The 20,327-nt window shown below is 40.2% G+C and overlaps 1 protein-coding gene across 9 annotated transcripts in view; it reads right to left on the reverse strand.

Moving 5' to 3' along the window:
• Mcf2l2 (MCF.2 cell line derived transforming sequence-like 2) overlaps window positions 1–20,327 on the reverse strand; it is a 224,364-nt gene that overhangs the window by 7,796 nt on the left and 196,241 nt on the right. For 5 of the 9 annotated variants that reach the window (XR_013436674.1, XM_021729793.3, XM_078043732.1 and 2 more), the window contains exons 23-27: window positions 17,449–17,664; window positions 16,467–16,559; window positions 16,214–16,292; window positions 8,520–8,553; window positions 6,420–6,517 (exon numbers count right to left, since the gene is read on the reverse strand). Coding sequence is in view for 8 of the 9 variants with exons in the window: in XM_021729793.3 (XP_021585468.2) it covers window positions 6,420–6,517; window positions 8,520–8,553; window positions 16,214–16,292; window positions 16,467–16,559; window positions 17,449–17,664 (520 nt within the window). In the remaining variant the exon portion in view is untranslated. Of the gene's footprint in view, window positions 1–6,419; window positions 6,518–7,858; window positions 7,894–8,519; window positions 8,554–16,213; window positions 16,293–16,466; window positions 16,560–17,448; window positions 17,665–20,327 lie in introns of those variants that run through there. The other 4 variants (XM_078043734.1, XM_078043735.1, XM_078043738.1 and 1 more) reach the window with 2 other exon arrangements.

Consider the following 20,327-nt stretch of genomic DNA (forward strand, 5'->3'; position numbering starts at 1 on the left):
GAATTCAGAGTTCAAATTTTCATTTAACTCCTTAATTTGTATAGTCAGCGGCCAAAAAGAGGCTGTTCAACTAATGGCATCAGAAACAGCACACCCGCTTGTTCTGTGACTGTCCCACTACTGAAATGCATCAGTCCTTAAGTGAATTCCATCTTTCTTCCTTGCCCCACCCAGACTCTTCCCCTAATAGAATGAGAGCCCTATCACTTTGTACTCATGCCAGTAGGCTGGCAGGCAAAAAAGTAGCTGTCACACTAGAGGGAGGATTGATCCTGACCATGGGGAGGAGTAAGACTGCTGTCTGGGAGAGGCAGAGAGGTGATCATTGGGACATCTCTCGGTGCTCCCATGCCCACTGTCACTGCATTGGTGAGCAAAAGAACTATAGCCAGGGATGAGTCTTGGACTGGATGCCATCAGTAGAAATGCCTGATGGGCACCAGGGGTCAGGGTGTCTAGCATGAGTAGGAGGGAAGTGATGAATTGAAGGCAAAATCCAAACTAATGAACAACTGCAGCAGCAGGTGGTAGATGTAGCTTTAAGCTAAGTAGGACTTTTACCATGTTCCCTAGTGGAAGTGTTCCCTTAGGATCCAAGATCTCTAGACTCATTGAGGCTAACGTTGCAGGGATAAGTGGGAACAAATCCCTCATGTCGGTCACTAGAAGTGATAATGAGCAAGCATGATATCTTTGCTCTTGGATTCATATATTCTGCCTACTGGGGCTCAGCCCTGTAATGTAGCCACAGTTCAAGGCACATACTGCATCCAGAAGGATGGCACTCCCTATCCACAGTGCCATGTCCAAATTGCAGCTCTGCCTTGCCTTCAAAAGGCTGTTCCACTCCTCTATCAGGCCAATAACTTCTGAATGGGGTGGTGGGACCATAGTTCAGTGGTCATTTGTCCATGTTGAGTCCCTTGATGAAAGCAATATTACACACTGTGTCCCTGAGCCTGTGGGGGCTGAAGAAATCGACTTCTCTTAACAGTACCATACTGAGGGCTCAGCATGGATCTCTCTAGCAGGTTGGACATTCAACGGGCTGGCAGCTAGATAGGACTTTTTTTTTTTAATAAAGAAAAGCAGGCTTGCTTATACAGACTCTCATTTGGATGAGTCTGGAGTTGGAGTCTTGGAAGTTTGACAATTTTATTATCCTACAAATTGGATGTTCTAGCAGGGAAGCACCATTACCCCTGTAACTCTGACTAAAGAACATCTCTCTTCTATGAGAGCAGGTCATCTTTGTCAACTGAATATATAAGGGACACATGTGGAGTGGTAAAGGAGTAAGGAGACACCCACCTGGCAAGCAAGATCCCTGGTGAACCATGTACCCATGGGAACCAGGGACCCACATTGTAGCCAGATGGTCCTCACATCCCAGAGCAGTCCTGATGATAGGGAGCCCCCACTGCAGGGCCCATGCACAGCCTCCAGTTCTGCTACCAAGATTTCTGTATTAGGAGCCCATGGTTTAGGCTCTAGGGTGCCATGAAGGAAGCTTTCTGACATCTACTGTCCAAGTTGTCCAGTTGGATTGGTCTTTTGGTACCTTTTCTATAATGGATCTTCCTAGATGGGCACTAAAGCATAATTCAAAGATCTTTGCCTTTGGAGGTCATGACCATAGGTCCATGTGCTTCTACCCCAGGTCAGGTCATGTTGTAATGCCCATCCTAGTCTCTATTCTGGAAAGGGTTTGGAAGGGAGATGTGGAGAACACGAGGAAGAGCAAACATTGTCTTTCATGCTTCATCTACAGGTTCTGCACAGTCCTGGGGGGGATGGGAGAAGGTCTCTCTCTTAATAAGGGGGAGTAGGTCACCACTGCCAGTCCAGGGGATAAAGGGTATGGACCCAGAATTCTCATTTCAATGCTTAGGGTCCTTTTTACGTATCATGACCTGACTTTGTCTCCTCATCTACTGGCTAGGATCCCAAAATGACCAAGTGACAGATTTGCCTTGCCTGAAAATGTATCCTTTTCTTAAATTCTGCCACTGGCTCTTCAGCTCAGTCTGCCTGGAGATGAGGAGCTAAACATTGGCAAGGAGGCCCTCTGATTCTCACAATGGGCTTTAAATAGGTGACTAATGTGGGTCTGTTCCTTTATCTTCAGTGCCTCAGTGATACTTAGCAGTAGACTCTTAATTCCATCATCCTCTCCAAAGACCTAGCACCAGCTGGCGTGTCACTGCCCACCTATATCTGATCCCAGCTCACCACAGGTGAAGGTCCAGGCAATTGAACCACAGCAGTTCAGGGATCAGGACTCTCAGTACTCTGTAACACCACTGATGGGGTCCTTATTACTAATTGCCAGCAGGTGACCCAATACCAGAGTCCCATTGTTTCTTGGATTTCTCCTGTACTGTCTTAGGTCAGGAAGCAGATTGTGCAAGTGTGTTATTGAGAAAGGGCTTTCAGATGAAACCTGTAAGATAGTGAGGGCAGAAAACAGGGTGGGGAAGAAGTAGGCGTAGATGTGGGTTTGGCTGAAGTCTAACATCAGCCCGATCCCCTAGGAAATGCTAGAGCACACATGGGACCACAAGCGTGTTATCTTGGTACGGAGGGTTGGCTTTTGTATCCTGAACTAGTAACTCATTTGTGGGCCACAAGCTACCCTTGGGGGAGGATGTAGCCTCACAGGCATTTCCTGGCTAGACAGCTCTCGTCAGCTGAGGACAGTTCTTAGAAGGGCGCAACTGTGAGATATCATCAGCTGACCTCAAAGCAATTGGGAAGTAAATGAATGTAATAGCCTGATAAAGAGGAACTGGGCAGGTTTCAACACCATCTAATACAATAATGTGCATGTGGCCTATTTGAAGAAAGTCTTTATGGAGGTTCCTATTTTTTTTTTTTTACTTTTTTTTTTTTTTTTAAAGAGAGAGTGAGAGAGGAGAGAGAGAGAGAGAGAGAGAGAGAGAGAGAGAGAGAGAGAGAGAGAGAGAGAGAGAGAATTTTTAATATTTATTTCTTAGTTCTCGGCGGACACAACATCTTTGTTGGTATGTGGTGCTGAGGATCGAACCCGGGCCGCACGCATGTCAGACAAGCGCGCTACCGCCTGAGCCACATTCCCAGCCCTATTTTTTTTTTTTAAGCAGAAAATGTTTCATAAGAAAATGTGGAGGAAGGTTCAGAGATTTTCCACAAGGCCCCTGCCCCTACACATGCCTAGCTTCCTCACCATCACCATCATTACCAGAGGAGTGAAGCTGATGGACCTACATGGACACTTGTACTCATCCAAAGTCCATTGTTTACGTTAGGGTTTGCTCTTGGTGATGCACACTCTATGGGTTTGTACAAATGATATGTATCCACCATTACAGTATCACACCAGAAAATTTTCAGTGTCCTAAAAATCCCCACTCTGTATACTCATCCTTCTCTTCCACACTAACTCCTGACAACAAATGATCCCTTTACTATCTCCAGATAATAAAAAATTTGAATTTTCTAGAATGTCATAAAGCTGGGATCATATGAATTATAGATTTCTCAGATTGGCCTTTTGCACTGAATAGTATGCATTTAGGTTGTTTTTTTTTAATGTCTCTTCTTGGCTTGATGGCTCATTTCTTTAGTGCTGAATAATATTCCATTGACTGGATGTGCCAGTTTATCCGTTTACTCACTGAAGGATATCTTGGTTGCTTCCAGGTTTGGAAAATGTGAATAAAAGCATGTAGAAATATTTGTGTTCAGATTTTTGTAGAGACATAAGTTTTCAACTCCTCTGGGAAAATACTGAGCATGCATGCTGAGTTGTATGGAAAGAATATATTCTGTTTTGTGAGAAATTACTAAACTGCCTTCCAAAGCAACTAAGCCATTTTGCATTCCCACCAGCAATGAATGAGAGTTCCTGTTGCTCCACAGCCTCACCTGCATGTAGTGTTTTTGTGTTTTAGCTACTTTTCACAACCCAACTGAATTATTTGTGTATTTATTGATTTTATGGTGTCAACCAAACTTCTCAAGAGCTGACTGGTTTTCATGAGCCTAATTAGTGAAAGATCATCTCAGCTCATATCAACACAATGGTCATTCTACTGCCACTTTTTTGTCCCCTGAAACGAGGCAGCCTTCCCAATATTGAAAGTTGTGTATGCCTGAGTGTACACAGATAATACACGAACATATACAGACACAGTTCAAACCAAGTGCACACTAAAAGTCATCCTTTCTTTCTTCTGCTCATACCATGCCTTTTGGGCATAATGACCTTAAGTTAGTGCAGAGAGAGAGAGGAAAGGAAGGAAGGCATCTGGATAATCCTCATCCTTATGATCTGGGTAAAAGAGGAATTATAAATCTATATCAGTTAGTTCATATCTCCTGGTGATCATATTTGGATATCTTTGTCATTGTTGACCCTTCTGTCCTCAAACAGATCAGCTCATAAATATCTTTTTGTGAAAACACCTCATGAGCATGACATACATTATGACCTGGCTAGCCTTCATAGGTTCAGTGTTTTAAAGTCCCAGTAATCTGAAAAGTCACCTATTAAATCAACAACCTAATAGGTTGGGAACTGAAGTGCCAACATATTTTGTTGGTCTGTTGGGCCCCAGCTGAAACAGGAGCCCAACTCCAGGCACCTTACCTCACTTTGAGTTTTTCAAAGTAAGAGGAAACTGGAATATGACACCCTCTAACCACCATAGTAAATATGAGACAGTGTTAGAAGATACAACCAGTTACTTAGGAGATATAAATTCAGTTTTATTTTCCTTCAAAAAAAAAAAAAAAGCTTTTCACAAGCCAACCTGAAATTTCCACAGGAAAATAAAACAAAACCTCCAACCTCCCAGAGCTCCTGCCACCTCCCTTGGAGGACTAGGCCTGACGAAAGATTTATAGACCATATTCTAGAACCAAGATTTTTCTCAATCCTTATTTTCCCGGTTTGTACTTAGAAGAAAACAGGTCGCTTTTCATTTTCTAAATATAAAACTTTATAGCACCAACACACCCTAGTTGACAATTACTGCCTTATTAAATGGCATTACTATTAATATTTGTTGACCAGGTCTGAACATCTGATTTCTCCATGACGTGGACTTCTTCCTGTTTAATTTGCTACTCATGCTCATTAACATCCAAGAGTCCAGAAGCTTAAAGAAGAAACTTATTCAGTCTTGGCCTGGGGTAGATGGGAGGTTCTGGGACTGGGCTTGTTTAATGACTTTTGTACTTTCTAAGTGCTCAATAAGTGCATTTTGAACTAATACTTCTTCTAGCAGCCATTGTAAAATAGAGTATGTGCCTGAAGACATATTTGTATTGCACCAAGTTAATCACAAATGGTCTGCTATGGGCTGAATGTTCATGCTCCATCCCATTCACATGTTGAAGCCCTAATGCCTCATGTGGTGGTATTTGGAGATGGGACCTTTGGAGGTGAGAGGGTTAATGAGGTCAGGAGGGCAGGGCCTTGGTCATATGGGGATCAGTGCCCTTAGAAGAGACACCAGAGAGCTGGTTCTTTGCCCTGACCCACTGAACGTGGAAGTCACATGAGCACACAGTGAGGAGAGAGCCCCCTGCCATTCAGGAAGAGGACCCCCAACTAGCACCAAGCATTCTGTTACCTAATCTCAGACTTCCAGCCTCTGGAACTGTGAAAAGAAAGTTTCTGTTCTTTAAGCCACTTGGTCTGTGGCATTTTGTTTCTGGCAACCTGAGTTGATGGAGACATAGTCCAAAAGCCCAAACTTTAAATATTAAATTCCCAAGGTTTTCACTATGGGCAGTTTCAGGAAGCATAAAGCAGAAGATTTAAAAATTATCTTTAGTTTAAATAGTTAGGAAAAGATAAGATGATAAAATAACATATTCAAAGCCCCATGAACCTATAACCTACAGTGATGTCCTTAAAATAGGAAATATAAAAATGTCTACATATCTGCTTATTTATTTAATTTTCATCCTGCGCCCAATTCTGCCTTTTAGGAAATTGATGTACAAAGTGGTTAGAGGTGATATCCTATGGGGAAGTACCTGGAACAAGAGCTCTGAATCTTTCCACAGAGAGTTCTGGGAAGCAGCAAATTTCAAAATTCAAGATTCCTGGAGAAAGCGACAAGTAAAGTGCCTCCACACATCTTGCTTCTAAAGCACAGACCTTCTGGCCCTGCTCTTACCTGCAACAACTACTCCTTCGCAGAGCAGCTCTTCTAGAGAGGAGTTACCTCTCAATGTGAGACTTCTGACCTAATTAGAACACCACAAATGAACAGCAGGAAATTGACTTTATACCACATAAAGGGTGTAGATGCTGTTCTTTCTCCTCCCTCTTACTCCTAAGGGAGGGCCGGGACTCGGGTGTCTTCCCCAGCGGCTCAGCAGCAGTGTCACCCTGCCTCTGTGCTCTGCTCTCCATTGGGTCCTACCTTTCATTCCATGAGTGCTGGAGACTGGCTCTTCCTTGCTAGTTGTAGCTCTATCTGTGTTTTCAGTTCCAGGAACACATTCCACTCCATTGCCTTTGCTTTAGAGAAATACAGAGGAGCACTGAATCATGGGAGAGAACAGCACTTGCATTCCTCCTTCTACCAGCCAGAGCAGCATTGGCTTGCACTAGGTTATCCCTGGCTTAAATCTCCAGGTGCAACTTCTCTCTCCTCTTTTACCTGTGATGTAAGATCTGCCCCAACTCTACGGTAACATTCAACAAGGGAACGTTCAAAGGACACCTCTTGTTGGATAATAAAGTTAACCTCTAACTGGCTGCAAATCTTTTTTTTTTGGGGTGGGTGGGTACCAAGGATTGAACCCAGGAGCACTTAATCATTGAGCCACAGTCCCAGCACTTTTTTGTATTTATTTATTTATTTTTTTAGAGATGGGATCTCACTGAGTTGCTTAGGACCTTGCAAAGTTGCTGAGGTTAGATTTGAACTCACAGTACTCTTTTTTGGCGGGCTGGGAGAGGTACTGGGGATTGAACTCAGGAGCACTTGACCACTGAGCCATATCCCCACCCTATTTTGTATTGTATTTAGAGACAAGGTCTCACTGAGTTGCTTAATGCCTCACTTTTGCTGAGGCTGGCTTTAAACTTGTGATCCTCCTGCCTCAGCCTCCTAAGCCATTAAGATTATAGGTGTGTGCCTTTGCGCCTTGCATGGCTGCAAATCTTAAAGGTGGAGAGGTAAGGAGGAGAAATCCCCTTCTGGATTCCCAAAAACTGTTTCACTGGCTTACTGCAGTTCCCTCCTCTCCTGATTATTGGCCTGAAATGCCAACTGTTGTACCAAGTCTTTTGGATTAGATTAGAACTAACACCTACTAGACACAGAAGGTCCAAGTAAATGAGATGGGCCTGAGCTAAACCTTGGCACTGCCCCTCCCCACAACTTTGTTTACAGAGTAGTTTGCAAGCTTCACTTGATGCTTCAATGAGTTCTTTCATTCACTAAACATTTACTGAGCACCTATACAAGTGACAGGCCCTTGTATATGAGGCCCAAGAGAAGCTAAAACTAACAAGACAACCTCCATGCCCTAGAGAAATTTACGGTCTAGTAGAGAGAAAAACACATCATAAAATTATAATATGGTCCACTAAATGGTGTAATTAGAGAGTACTTCATAAGATCATGGGTGCAAAGAGCAGGGAGAGAAACTCTGCTGGTTTCTAGAGACTTCACTGACTCCCACCTCTGTCATCTCTTTGGGCAGCTCCATTAGGAGCAGGATAAATGAGTCTAAAAATTTAAGTGGGCTCCTGTATCAAAACTGGATCACAGACTAAGGTTTATTCAGGAAACACATAGTGGGTTCCTCCTTCATGCCTTAGCCAGGGAGAGGAGTTACAGAGAAAGTTTACCTCCTGAAGGGAGTGTAAGTGCATCCTCCTGCAGACTAGAGGGAATGAGAGGACAGTGGTGACCAGAAGAGCTCTTAGTGGAGAGAGGGAAGCTGTAGGAATTAACGTGAGAGGATACTAGTATCCACTCAGCAAAGAGGGACAGGCAAGCACGTGAAAATAGGAGTAGAATTGGAAGTTCTCATTTGAATATTAAAAACAAACAAACAAATAGATGCAACAGCAATTAAAGGAGGTTTCAAAGTGGCAGGTATCACTTTAATTGATGGCCCAGTGAGTCAGCACTGGAAAAGCTGCCCTTGTCTGGTAGTGGGGTCAGGAAACTGAAATTTTTTTTTTTTTAAGATTGGAAATTATTCATAGCACGTTCAATGTTAAAAAAATTCTATAAGAAGAATCATGCAAAATCAATATGAATTATCCATAGCATTTAACATTTCTTTAAAAAAATTTTTTTAGATGTTGATAGACCTTTATTTTTTTCATTTATTTATATGCAGTGCTGAGAATCAAACCCAGTGCCTCACACATGCTAGGCATGTGCTCTACCACTGAGCCACAATCCCAGCCCCTGGACATTTCTTAAAAAAAAAACAACAAAATAAAACAAGCAAATAACAACAACAAACAAACCAACAAACAAAAAAAAACCACTACTCACCCAGTGGTTGATTCAAATTGTAGATTCCCTTGACCTGAAACAAAGCAAAACAACACTCTCAAATTTAAGCTATTTTGAATGGATTGCGTATATTGATTTTTCATACACGTATTCATAGAATACTATAAAATATATCAAAGTTTATAGATCTTTTTTAAAAAACTTTTTTAAATTGTAGATAGACACAATATCTTTATTTTTATTTACTTATTTTTATGTGGTGCTGGGGATCGAAACCAGCGTCTCACGCGGGAGAGGCAAGCGCTCTGCCACTGAGCTACAATCCCAGCCCGTGTATAGATCTTAATCTTATTTTCCTACTTATTCAGAAACAGTTTCTGGCTTGCCTGTCCCTGGTAGCCATTGTTTCTCCCACCCATCCTGCTGGGTTCCCTTTGTGCCTGGACTGTGGGTCCATCCATATTTCAACAATTAGCTCCCTTTGTACTGAATTAAGAACTAAACAGTGTGCCTGTGAAGTGCTTATTTTTTCCACTTGAACCCAAAGTATATGATCAGGTGAGGGGTAGATCACAAACCTCTGGACAGTAATAAGAATCACATTCTTTATTTGGATGTCATCCTAGGTGTAAGAAAAATAACACATCTCAACTCGAGTGGCTTCCCCACCTGCCTGCCCCTTTGTTGCCTACAACAGCCTAAAATCTGAACTCTTCAGCCTGATATATGAGGCTTACTCTCTCATCTCAATGGCATTTCTTCCAACTCTACCCATGACCTCTCAAGCCAGGATTCAAATCACCACTGCCTATGTTCTCCCTTGGAGGCAGCTCTGTGGTCTTCGAAGGACTCCAGGGGCATCTTTTATTATTCAAGTGACCAAAACATGTTGCCCAGTGACTAGGATGGAACTGTGGACTTGGTTTCTACCTTGCCTTGTATCCCACCTAAGTGCTGCCATCACAAAGCTGCCTGCCCCGTGGGCTTTCCCCACAGCCCCCTAGACCATCCCATCATGCCACATACAAAGACGTCCCAAACCACAGGGCCCATCTCCCTCCTTGACCTCTCCCCATGTATTTGTTAAACATTCCTCTTCCCTGACCAAACTCTGACTCCATAACATCCTTTGGATACAATGCCCTCTGCTGCTAGGCTGTCTCCAATCCCTCCCTGGCTCCCAGTGTCCTTCTCACCCATAACCCCAGGTATCTTATGCCTTGCTCATTGCATAGAATTATTAGGCCCTAGAATCCCTAAGGATGAAAGGTGCTATAGGGTGATAATGGTTCTATGTCAGATCTTTGTGAAGTACTAGACATATACAAGGGGCCGATGTTCTTGACATTCCTGAACTTGGAACTTGCATACCACCCTCCCCCATTGCCTGGGTGCCCCTGAGTCTCTATTCTGCCCCTGAGAGTCTCATCTCCTCACAGGATCCAGCTCAAGGCTCTGCCTCCCACTCACTGTGGGCCTTTCCAAGTTCTTAGAGCCCTTGTGAAATGTCACTCATGGTAAAACTGACCCTCAGTTTGCATATCTGTGAATAAAGGGACTGGGACAACTGTGGGGCTTTCAGGGTTTTTTCTTTCTTTCTTTCTTTCTTTCTTTCTTTCTTTCTTTCTTTCTTCTTTCTTTTCTTTTAATGGAAACTACATGCTGGTTCTGGTTAGCTTATTATCTGGATTTTACCTTCCTGTCATAACCTACGTTTCTTTCTTTCTTTCTTTCTTTCTTTCTTTCTTTCTTTCTTTCTTTCTTTCTTTCTTTCTTTATTTCTTCTTTCTTTTCTTTTAATGGAAACTACATGCTGGTTCTGGTTAGCTTATTATCTGGATTTTACCTTCCTGTCATAACCTAGAAGAGCATGGTGCCAGGCCTTGAGGAGGGTTTGGGAAATGTGTGTCTGAATTTTAGCTGAATAAATACATTTTTACCTTCCAAACAAATGTGTCTTTTTTATTACAGGCCAGGGCTAATCAGGAGAGATTCCGTTAAGATTGAAATTGTAGATTTTGCTTTATTGTGGAAAAAGTCAATTGACCTATAGATCACTAAAGTGATCCCAATAAAATCTCAGCAAGTTTTTTTTCCCCCAGAAATTGATAAGCTCATTCTAAAATATACTGTTGGCTCTCTGTATCTGTATCTCTTCCCTCCATGGACTCAACCAACTGAAAACAGAAGATATTTGGAAAAAAATTGCATCTGTAATGAACATGCATAGAATTTTAAAAAATCTTATTCCTTAAACAATAGAGTGTAACCACTATTTATGTAGCATTTACATTGTATCAGGTATTATAAGTAATCTAGAGATGACTTAAAGTATAGAAGAAAATGTGCACAGGGCTAGGGGTATAGCATCTGGAAAGCCCTGGATCTAATCCCCAGCATTGAAAAAAAAGGGGGAAAAAAGATGTGTATAGATTATGTGCAGATACTATTCCATTTTACATAAGGAATTTGAGCATATATACAGAACCAATACCCCATGGATCCCAAGGGACAACTGTATATGAAAATGTAAAGAACATAGAATAACCAAAACAACTTCAAAAGGAAGAACAAAGTTGGAAGACTCAAATTATCTGATTTTAAGACTTATTATGAAGCTATAGTAATTGAGATAGTGAGGAAGTAAATGTCAAGATGGACAAATAGATCAATGGAAAAGAATAGAACATCCAGAAACAGATGCACTTATATAAATCGTCTCACTTCTATAAATAGTCAGTTGGAGAAAGAAGAGTCTTTTAAACAAATTTCATAGACCAACTAGATATCAATATGCAAATATACCAACAGATATCAATATATCAACACCTGAACTTTGATCCATATCTCACATCATACACAAAACAAAACCAAAAACAACAACAATAAAAATTACTTAAAGTGGATCTTTGCCATCTGTATATCTTCTTTAGTGATGTGTCAGTTCAAATATTTTGTTTATTGTTCTCTCATTGGTTTTGAGAGCTTTGTATACCTCTTAGATACAAGTCTTTAGTTACATGTTCTGCAAATATTTTCTTTCAGCCAGGCACAGGGTGGTGCATGCCTGTAATCCCAGCAACTCGGGAGGCTGTGGCAGGAGGATCATGAGTTCAGAACCAGTCTCAGCAAAAGTGAGGTGCTAAGCAACTCAATGAGACCCTGTCTCTAAATAAAATACAAAATAGGGCTGGGGATGTGGCTCAGTGGTTGAGTGCCCCTGAGTTCAATCCCCAGTACCAAAAAATTTTTTTTTCTTTCAGTGTGTTGTTTATCTTTTCATGGTTTTTAAAATTAAATTTGAACAGCAGATGATTTTAACTTTGATGAAGTCCAATTTTTAAAAATTTTATGGATTGTGAAAGAAAGTCAGTAGTAGTCACCTAATTTGGTGACAGCTCTATTTTTTTTTTTTTTTTTGTGGAGGAACCCTTTATGAAATTGCTGACATGCCAAAAAAAAAGTTATTTGATGAGAAGAAACATCCCAAGGACTGTGCATCTTATACTCTTTCCTAGAATGTATGGTATGCAATGGTCTTTACTAGACCAATGAGCTATAGAAGTAAATTTATCCTTCAATTATAATTCTTTTTATTTTTAGTTGTTTTTTTTTTTAGTTGTAGATGGACACAATATCTTTATTTTATTTATTTATTTTTATGTGGTGCTGAGGATCGAACCCAGTGCCTCACATGAGCAAGTCAAACACTCTGTCACTGAACTACAATCCCAGCCCTCCAATTGTAATTCTTGGTAAAAACCCTACATAACTCATGTAAACCTCCTCCCACTTTTTTTTAACCCTTAAAAATACTACATGGGTTCAATCCCCAGTTCAAAAACCAAACTAAACCAACCAACCAAACAAACGAACAAAAAACTCTCTAAACCTTTTCCTAATGGGATACATGGACACATTCTGGTTTCTGGTGAAGTCTGTGTTCCCTCAATCATAATTCTAAGATCCCAAATAAGTGCCTTTTTGCCTAACAGATCTTCTAGCCTCTTTAGATGACATGGTTTTAGTATCTTATCTAGTCATCTAAAGACCATGTACATTTTGTCCTGTATTTACCTCTAAATGTTTTATGTTTTATAGTTTAAATTTTGCATTTAGGTCTTTGATCTGAGGACTGTCCATTTTTTAATTTATTAATGTCAATATATCTGAATAAAAATGTTTAAAAATTGTGGTATAAGGTTCCTGTCTAGAAACTGTAATAAGCTAAAATATGCATCCCAAGGCACTAACCCTAGCTATTCCAACTCCATAGTTCTGGGGTAGGGACCTTAAAGCCTGTATTCAAGTCCTTTAAGTCATTCTTAGGCAGGTGGTCCCTAAACTCCACTTTGAGAAATGCTGATCTAAGAAGTAAGCATTTCTAGAACAATCTTGTAATGAGAATGTTGTTCCTGTGAGAAACCAAGTTACTTTTTCCTACCTTTCTGTTTTTTAGCCTTAAGGGCACTCAGACTTAATTACCACATTCAATGTAGTATTAATAGCTGAAAAGCAAAAGTAATCATAGTTTCTATGCAAATTAAAATCAACTTATCTATCCTGGTAGAGGCCTAGAGTTTAAATCAAGAACTTTTGTTACTTTCTTGTGACAAGAAACAGAAGTAGTAGTTTTCCAGTCCTACTTCTCAGTGTATCTTTTTCCACATCTAACCATATGGAAAACCCCTCTGTGCACATTCTCCACACCTGCCCTCTCGTCCTCCCACTAGATGATGATCAGAGGAGACACAGAAAGAGTGAGAAATGGTTGCATTCTTGCCAAGTCTCTAAAGATAAAATTTATCTTTTCATTTTTTATGCAATTTTCCTTACTTTATACAACTTTATGTGTGTGTGGTGTGTCTGTGTGCGTGTGTGTCTGTCATAAATCATCGCCAGAATAAATGACAGGGATAGATTTTTCACATAAGATTGGTATTTCTCAACCCTAGCAATGTTACCTGACCAATTGGAACTTCATTGATGAAGGCTGGTGTGAATTTCCCCTCCCCTGTTATGAGGAGGATTGAGGATCCTTTAAATGATACAAATGTGAAAGGGTAAAGATGACTTTCAATTACTGTGAGTGACATTAGTGAAAATGGTGGAGAACAAAACTTTCAAAAGTTCTCTTTACCATGAAAGTGTGGGGTAAAGCTGGCAAAAATTGTCAGTAACATTTTTTTTTCCAGAAAACTGGAAATTAATGGTTTGCAGTGAAATCTGGAGATCATTTGTTCAAAATGAACTTCAGTCTGAGCAGTGAGATTTATTTATTTAACTCACCCTGTTCCTAACTTCCCTTTCCTTCTTGGGGTAGCCTTGGAAAACAATAGTCTACAATGATGGTAAAGAATAGCACACAAAAATTAGATCAGGGGCTGAGGTTGTGGCCCAGTAGTAGAGCACTTGCCTAGCACAGGTGAGGCACTGGGTTTGATCCTCAGCACCACATAAAGATAGATAAATAAAGGTATTGTGTCCATCTACAACTAAAGAATTAAAAAAAAAATTAGCTCAAAATGGATCAAAGACCTAAATGCAAGAGTTAAAGCTATAAATTATTAGAAGACATCTTAGGTATAAACCTTCATCACCTTGGATTAGGCAATGGTTTTTTAAATATCCAAAATATAAGCAACTAAAGGAAAAAAACTAGACAAATTGAATTTCATCAAAGTAAAAAAAAAATTTGTGCTTCAAAGAACACTCCCAAGAAAGTGAAAACAAATGCTCAAATGCAAAATGTTATTTGACAGGAGTTCTGGTATCCAACTAGCACTACAACTCAACCATAAAAAAAGCCAATTAAAAATGGGCAAAGGAGCCGGGCACTGTGGCACACATCTGTAATCCCAGAAGCTTGGGAGGCTGAGGTAGGAAGATCATGAGTTCAAAGCCAACCTCAGCAAAATTGAGGTGCTAAGCAACTCAGTGAGACTCTGTCTCTAAATAAAATATAAATTAGGGCTGGGGATGTGGTTGAGTGCTCCTAAGTGCAATCCCAGGTACCAAAAAACAACAACAACAAAAAAGGCAAAGGACATAGATTTTTCTTCAAAGAAAATATATACCTAAGACCAATAAGCACATTAAAAGATGCTTGACATCACTAGTTATAGGGAAATGCAAATCAAATCACAATGAGCTATCATTTCATACCCACTGGGATGACAATAATAATAATTATTTTTTAAAATATTTTAAAAAAATAGACATAATATCTTTTTACTTCATTTATTTATTTTTATGTGGTGCTGAGGATTGAACTCAGTGCCTCACATGTGAGAGGTAAGCACACTACCACTGAGCTATAACCCCCTTCGGCAATAAATAATAATAAGCATTGGAACCTTTATTTATTGCTGGTATGAATCTGAAATGGTGCTACTACCTTGGAAAACAATTTGGAAGCTCCTCAGAAAGTTAACTAGAATTAACATAGGATTTAGCAATTCCATTCAATATCCAAGAAACTTAGAAATAAGGACTCACATTTTAAAAAAAAAACTTACATGAAAATATGTAGCACCACTATTTACAAAAACCACAAAGTGTAAATAACCCAAATGTTCATCACCTGATGAATGGATAAACAAATATGATTGCTATAATTTGAATGTGTCCCCTGTGTTGGAAACTTGATCCCCAGTGGAAGGTGGTTCCTAATAGGAGATATTTGGGTCATAGGGGCACTAATCTCATGAATGGGTTCATACAATTATTGTGCGGTGGTTTTGTTATCACAAGAGTGGGCCCTTATAAAAGGACAAGTTTGCCCTCCTTCCATATACACACATGTGCATGTGTGTGTATACACATGAGCGCTCTCTCCTTTCTTTCCTTCCTCTCTCTTTCTACCTTCTGCCACATGGGATGATGCAGAGAAGACCCTGAGCAGATTCCAGCCCCTTAATCCTGGACTTCCCAATCTCTAGAGCTGTGAGCCAATAAATTTCTGCTAATTATGAATGACCCAGTCTATTGTATTCTGTTACAGCAGCAAAACATAAACTAAGACAATGGTACATCCAAGCACTGGAGTATAATTTAGCCATAAGAAGGAAGAAAGTACTGATATATGCTACAATGTGGATAAAATCTGAAAAACAAAAAGCTAAGTGAAAGCATCTTGACAGGAAGAGTTACTTTTTTATAATATCTAGAGTAAGAAAATCAAATAGAAAGTAGATTAGTGGTTGCCAGCAGCTGGTGGTGGGGGGAGATGGGGAATGATTGGTAATAGATACAGGATTTTTTTAGTGAAGTGTTATAAAAATGTTCCAGTTTAGAATTAAAATTAGAGTGGGGATGATGAGACAACCTTGTAAAATTGTGAATAGGCTAAAGCACTGGAATTATACGCTTTAATAGGAGAGCAAATTTTATGATATGTGAATTTTATCTCAACTTTGGAAAAAAGGTAATACAGTTTCTAAAGGCAATGTTGGCTATTTGACTCCCTGTTCATATTTTCTCAGGTGGCTTTTGGGAGCAGTCGACCTTAGCAATTAGGTGTGTGTAGGAACATAACTAAAAGGGAGGGACACTTCAGTGCAACCACGCACAACTGTGCCCCTCCCCCAAACCCAGTCAATTTAAAACAAGCACAGGCATGAACATGTGACCACAGTTAATTTTCTGACAAAACATTCTTTGACAACATCCCCAGCCTGCACCCATTGCAATCAGAATAATGCTCCAGACTGAAGTCAGCAGAGATAACCTACCTTTAATATTGCTTTGTTGTTCCATCAATAATTTACTTATTTCTGAAAACCAACAATCTCTGATTTCTTTTGAGGTTGCCTGCAATTACAGGTAAGAAAATGCTATGAGTATCAGATCACCCTGAGTATTAAGCACAGGGCTTTTGTTCTCTGCGTGATCTTTAGAGTAAAGAGACAGAAGATCCCTCGTCGAATTACGGAAACACAAGAGGGAAAGAGCAAAGGAAAACCAAGAATGAGGTGTGGGCTTTACCTGCAGGATGTATTTCTCAAGTCCATTTCGGTTGGCAATTTCAAACTTTTTATTGCTCCCCCTTCCAAGTGGTCGAATTGAAAGTGTCACCAACTATTGTAAAGAAAGAAGTGTTCTGTATCAGCATTTTTTTTTTGACATTTAATTGTCAATCTGCCCCTCTAATATTTTTCTACCCTTAACAGGTCTCTTTCATCTTCCTTCAAAATGTTTTTTGCTTTCCTCTGTGCATGTCTCCAAGGCAGCATAAAACACAGTCTGGTACAGCATCCCCTGTTCTGTTTGTTTCAGAGATATGCTTTCCCTGAGGAGGGCTGTAGCACTTGACCTTTGAGTGAAGAAATCACCTCTTCTGTAACACCTACTTCGCAAATCTCTGTTTAATGGTAATTGAATGAGTATCCATTAAGAAATATAAAGAAAACTACATGAATTGATAGCTTTAATAATCACAAGATATAAGTGAGTGTGTGTGTATGTCTCTGTGTGTGTCTGTCTCATAGCTAGCAGGCTATAAAACATTTCCTATTCAGGTGAAAGATAAGACTTGATGTGGATAGGGGGTTTATGGACCCCCACAGTCAGAGTGAGGATGCTGTCTGCATTTATACACAAAAATATAACATCGAGAAGATTAAGATGAGACCCAGCTTGTGCTTTAATCACCAAATCTGCCCAGAGGAAAGATTCCTCTTTACTTTCACTGATTAGTTTTTCCAGACAAGCCACAGAAAGGTCCCTTTTGTCTTATCTAGCATGCAGCCACCCCTATGTCTTCCCCAGCCCTGTAGGGACTGACGACAAGCCCTGTCTAGAGTCTGGCAGGCCTGGGTATGGATTCCAGCTCAGCTGTGAAGCATTTGGCAAGTTGAACTTCCCCCTCAAAGCTTCAGTTTCCTCTTCTGTAAAATAAAGGGAAACCACCTCTCTCTTCTCAGTCCCCAGATGGTGGTAACTCCAGGTATATTAGGATCCCCTTTACCTTCATCCACTTCTTAAAGCTGTAATGAGGAGATGGCCCCTGGTCACCAGGCTCCATTCGAATCTTACAGAACACGATTCCTCTTTCGAATAGATAGATTTGCCTCTGGCTGGGTTTAAATCTAATAAAATCCTTCATTTTATAACGATCCTTGTGAATTGTCCAGACATTGAAAGGGCCGTGCATCAACAGCTTGCCAAGTTTCCCGATATCATCCTTTTGAAAACAAACACACCAAGAAAGAAAGAAAAGCCATTAAAGTACTTGGCAGATACACAATGCTTAGGGATTGGTTTTCAAATTATAAAGCACACTCATTTGAAGTTTACAAATCTAGAAATGCCACTTGGGAAAACCCGTCACTAAGTCACAACTATAATTTCGAGGGCTTTGCTGATCATGGTGTCATTTTGTCATGTAAGGAAGTAAGTTCAGCTATGCAAGACACATACATAAAGGATGTTAGGAATCCTGGAACTAAAGATATTGCCGCTCTGATATCCTATCTTATAATTCACTTTAGTTAGCAGAATTCTGATTTATCTTCTTCATGTTTGATACATGACAGTCTACTTAAAAGGGACAAGAGAGAGAGAATTCTTGTTGCATATGGACCTGAGATGGTGGGTGTTCTACCTGTATCCTAACATCTGCTTCAGGGAATAGAAGGTTTGTTCTGAAAGGAAAGAGCATAGCACAGCCTCTCCTTCATAGCATTGCAATAGGAATAGTAATTACATTTTACTCTGTGCTTTTCAGAGTGAGGAACAATGACAAAATAATCCCAAATGACACATTTTTTTTTTTTTTTTTTTTAACAAAGCCTGTTTGGCTCCAGGGCACACACCACGGCTGCCTCTCCTTCCCCAGGGAGCCTGCCTTTCCCATGTGTCTGCTGGAAATCCACATGAGATAGCGCTGTCCTCTCTCAGCTCACTTCCAGGGGAGTGGGAAGAACTAAAGACTGGTTTTCTAGTATTTTTTAAAAATTATGTCACTAAAACCAAATAATCAAGAATTTATTTCTATGAATCAAAAGGATTCTTTTCAGAAGGAAAAGAAATTATTTGAATGGGGCCATGACAAAGAAATTTCCCTTAATTATATCTAGCTGAGATAAAGCTCCACAGTTTTTGTTTTTGTTTTGGTACCAAGGATTGAACTCAAGGGCATTTGACCACTGAGCCACATCCTCAGTCCTATTTTGTTATTTATTTATGTATTTTTGTGATGCTGGGGATTGAACCCAGGGCCTTGTGTAGGCGAGGCAAACTACCAACTGAGCTATATCCCCAGATCCCTTATTTTGTATATTATTTAGAGACAGGGTCTCACTGAGTTGCTTAGCCCCTTGCTGTTGCTGAACTTTGAATTCGTGATCCTCCTGCCTTAACCTTCAGAGACACTGGGAACCTCCACAATTTTTGAGAGTTAATAGTAAAAATATATGTACTGTATTTAGAACCTATTGGGCATGTTTGTGATTTACTGTTTATATAGCAAACAAATTGTGAATATCTTTTTAAAAAGCATGGCTGTATTTTAAGAGCAATACATTCTAGTCATTTCTATAGTGCTTGTGGCATATTTTCTGGGTTAATTTTCTCCTTTTGCTTTGTAAAGTTGACAAGTACAAACTGAGGCAAATGAAACCCTCACTGAGGAATGGTGAGCCTCAGCTTTGGAACCTTCTTTCCCACAAGCACGAGCCTCCTGTTCTGTATAGCATGGGCTCCACTTGACCACATTCCAGGACACTTTGAAGAGTTTTTCACTCTGACTTCATCCTTCTGGGACTCACTCACGTGTAATCACCCCACTCCTCAGTGATTGCTTTCTCCTTTACAAGCACTCATTCTGTATTCGATAAAAGTATAAGTAGTGCAGAAAGCACATGTTAGAAGTGGGTATTTAATATTTGCTACATGAACAACTATTACTGATAGTTTCTATTTTTAAATGGTCTTATTTCACAAATTTGATATACATTTCAAAAATACATACAACCTGACCATATGGTGCATAAAATCCATATGGTAAGGCCATGTAAACTCATAGTAGTTTCGGTTCTGACTTTCTAGTAGGCAGTAGAGAGGAAAAAGGGGTGAGTTATATGATTCATTATGGCCAAAGATGTATACACACCACCTGTTCAGAAAAAGCACAGCAATTCCTGTTAGTAATACATGTGAAAAATTCCTCCCACAGGATAAAGGGTTACTGGGTCACTGGACCAGGTTACATCCTCAACTACATCCCACAATAAATAGATGAATGTATTTTAGTCAATGTTGCTACTTAAAATACACATCAGTATTTAGAACACATTTGGTCAATGTGGAGGTATCACTTCACAGCGTAGCTGTAAAAGCAATTCTAAAAGAGACCAGAGGATGGGGATGAAGAATAAGTCCAATTGTACACTCTCTAATGAATGACCTGTAGAAGCCTGGGCAAAGGCAGGTAGGTGTCCGCCAAGGTCATGCATTGGCTGTTGTATAGGAAGCCTTGACCTCAGCCCTGCTGAAGAGGTAACCTTAGGAAGCAATGTGTTTTTGGTACCAGGGATTGAACCCAGGGATGCTTAACCACTGAGTCACATCCCCAGCCTTTTTTATATTTTGAGACAGGTTTTGCTAAATTGTCTAGGGCCACGCTAAATTGCTGAGGCTGGCCTTGAACTTAGGATCCTCTTGTCTCAATCTCCCAAATTGCTGGAATTACAGACACGTGCCCACATGCCCGGCTAGGCAGCAGTGTTTTTGTGTTTCATCACCTCTGAAATTTCTTTTTTAGTCTCCCTGTAGTCACAGCTACTTTCAGGTTTGTGAATCCAGAAAAGGGCCAACAGCTGACACAGGGCCCTTGGTTGACCATAA

This window comes from Ictidomys tridecemlineatus, chromosome 3 (genome assembly GCF_052094955.1).
Source record: "Ictidomys tridecemlineatus isolate mIctTri1 chromosome 3, mIctTri1.hap1, whole genome shotgun sequence".
NCBI classification, from domain to species: domain Eukaryota; kingdom Metazoa; phylum Chordata; class Mammalia; order Rodentia; family Sciuridae; genus Ictidomys; species Ictidomys tridecemlineatus.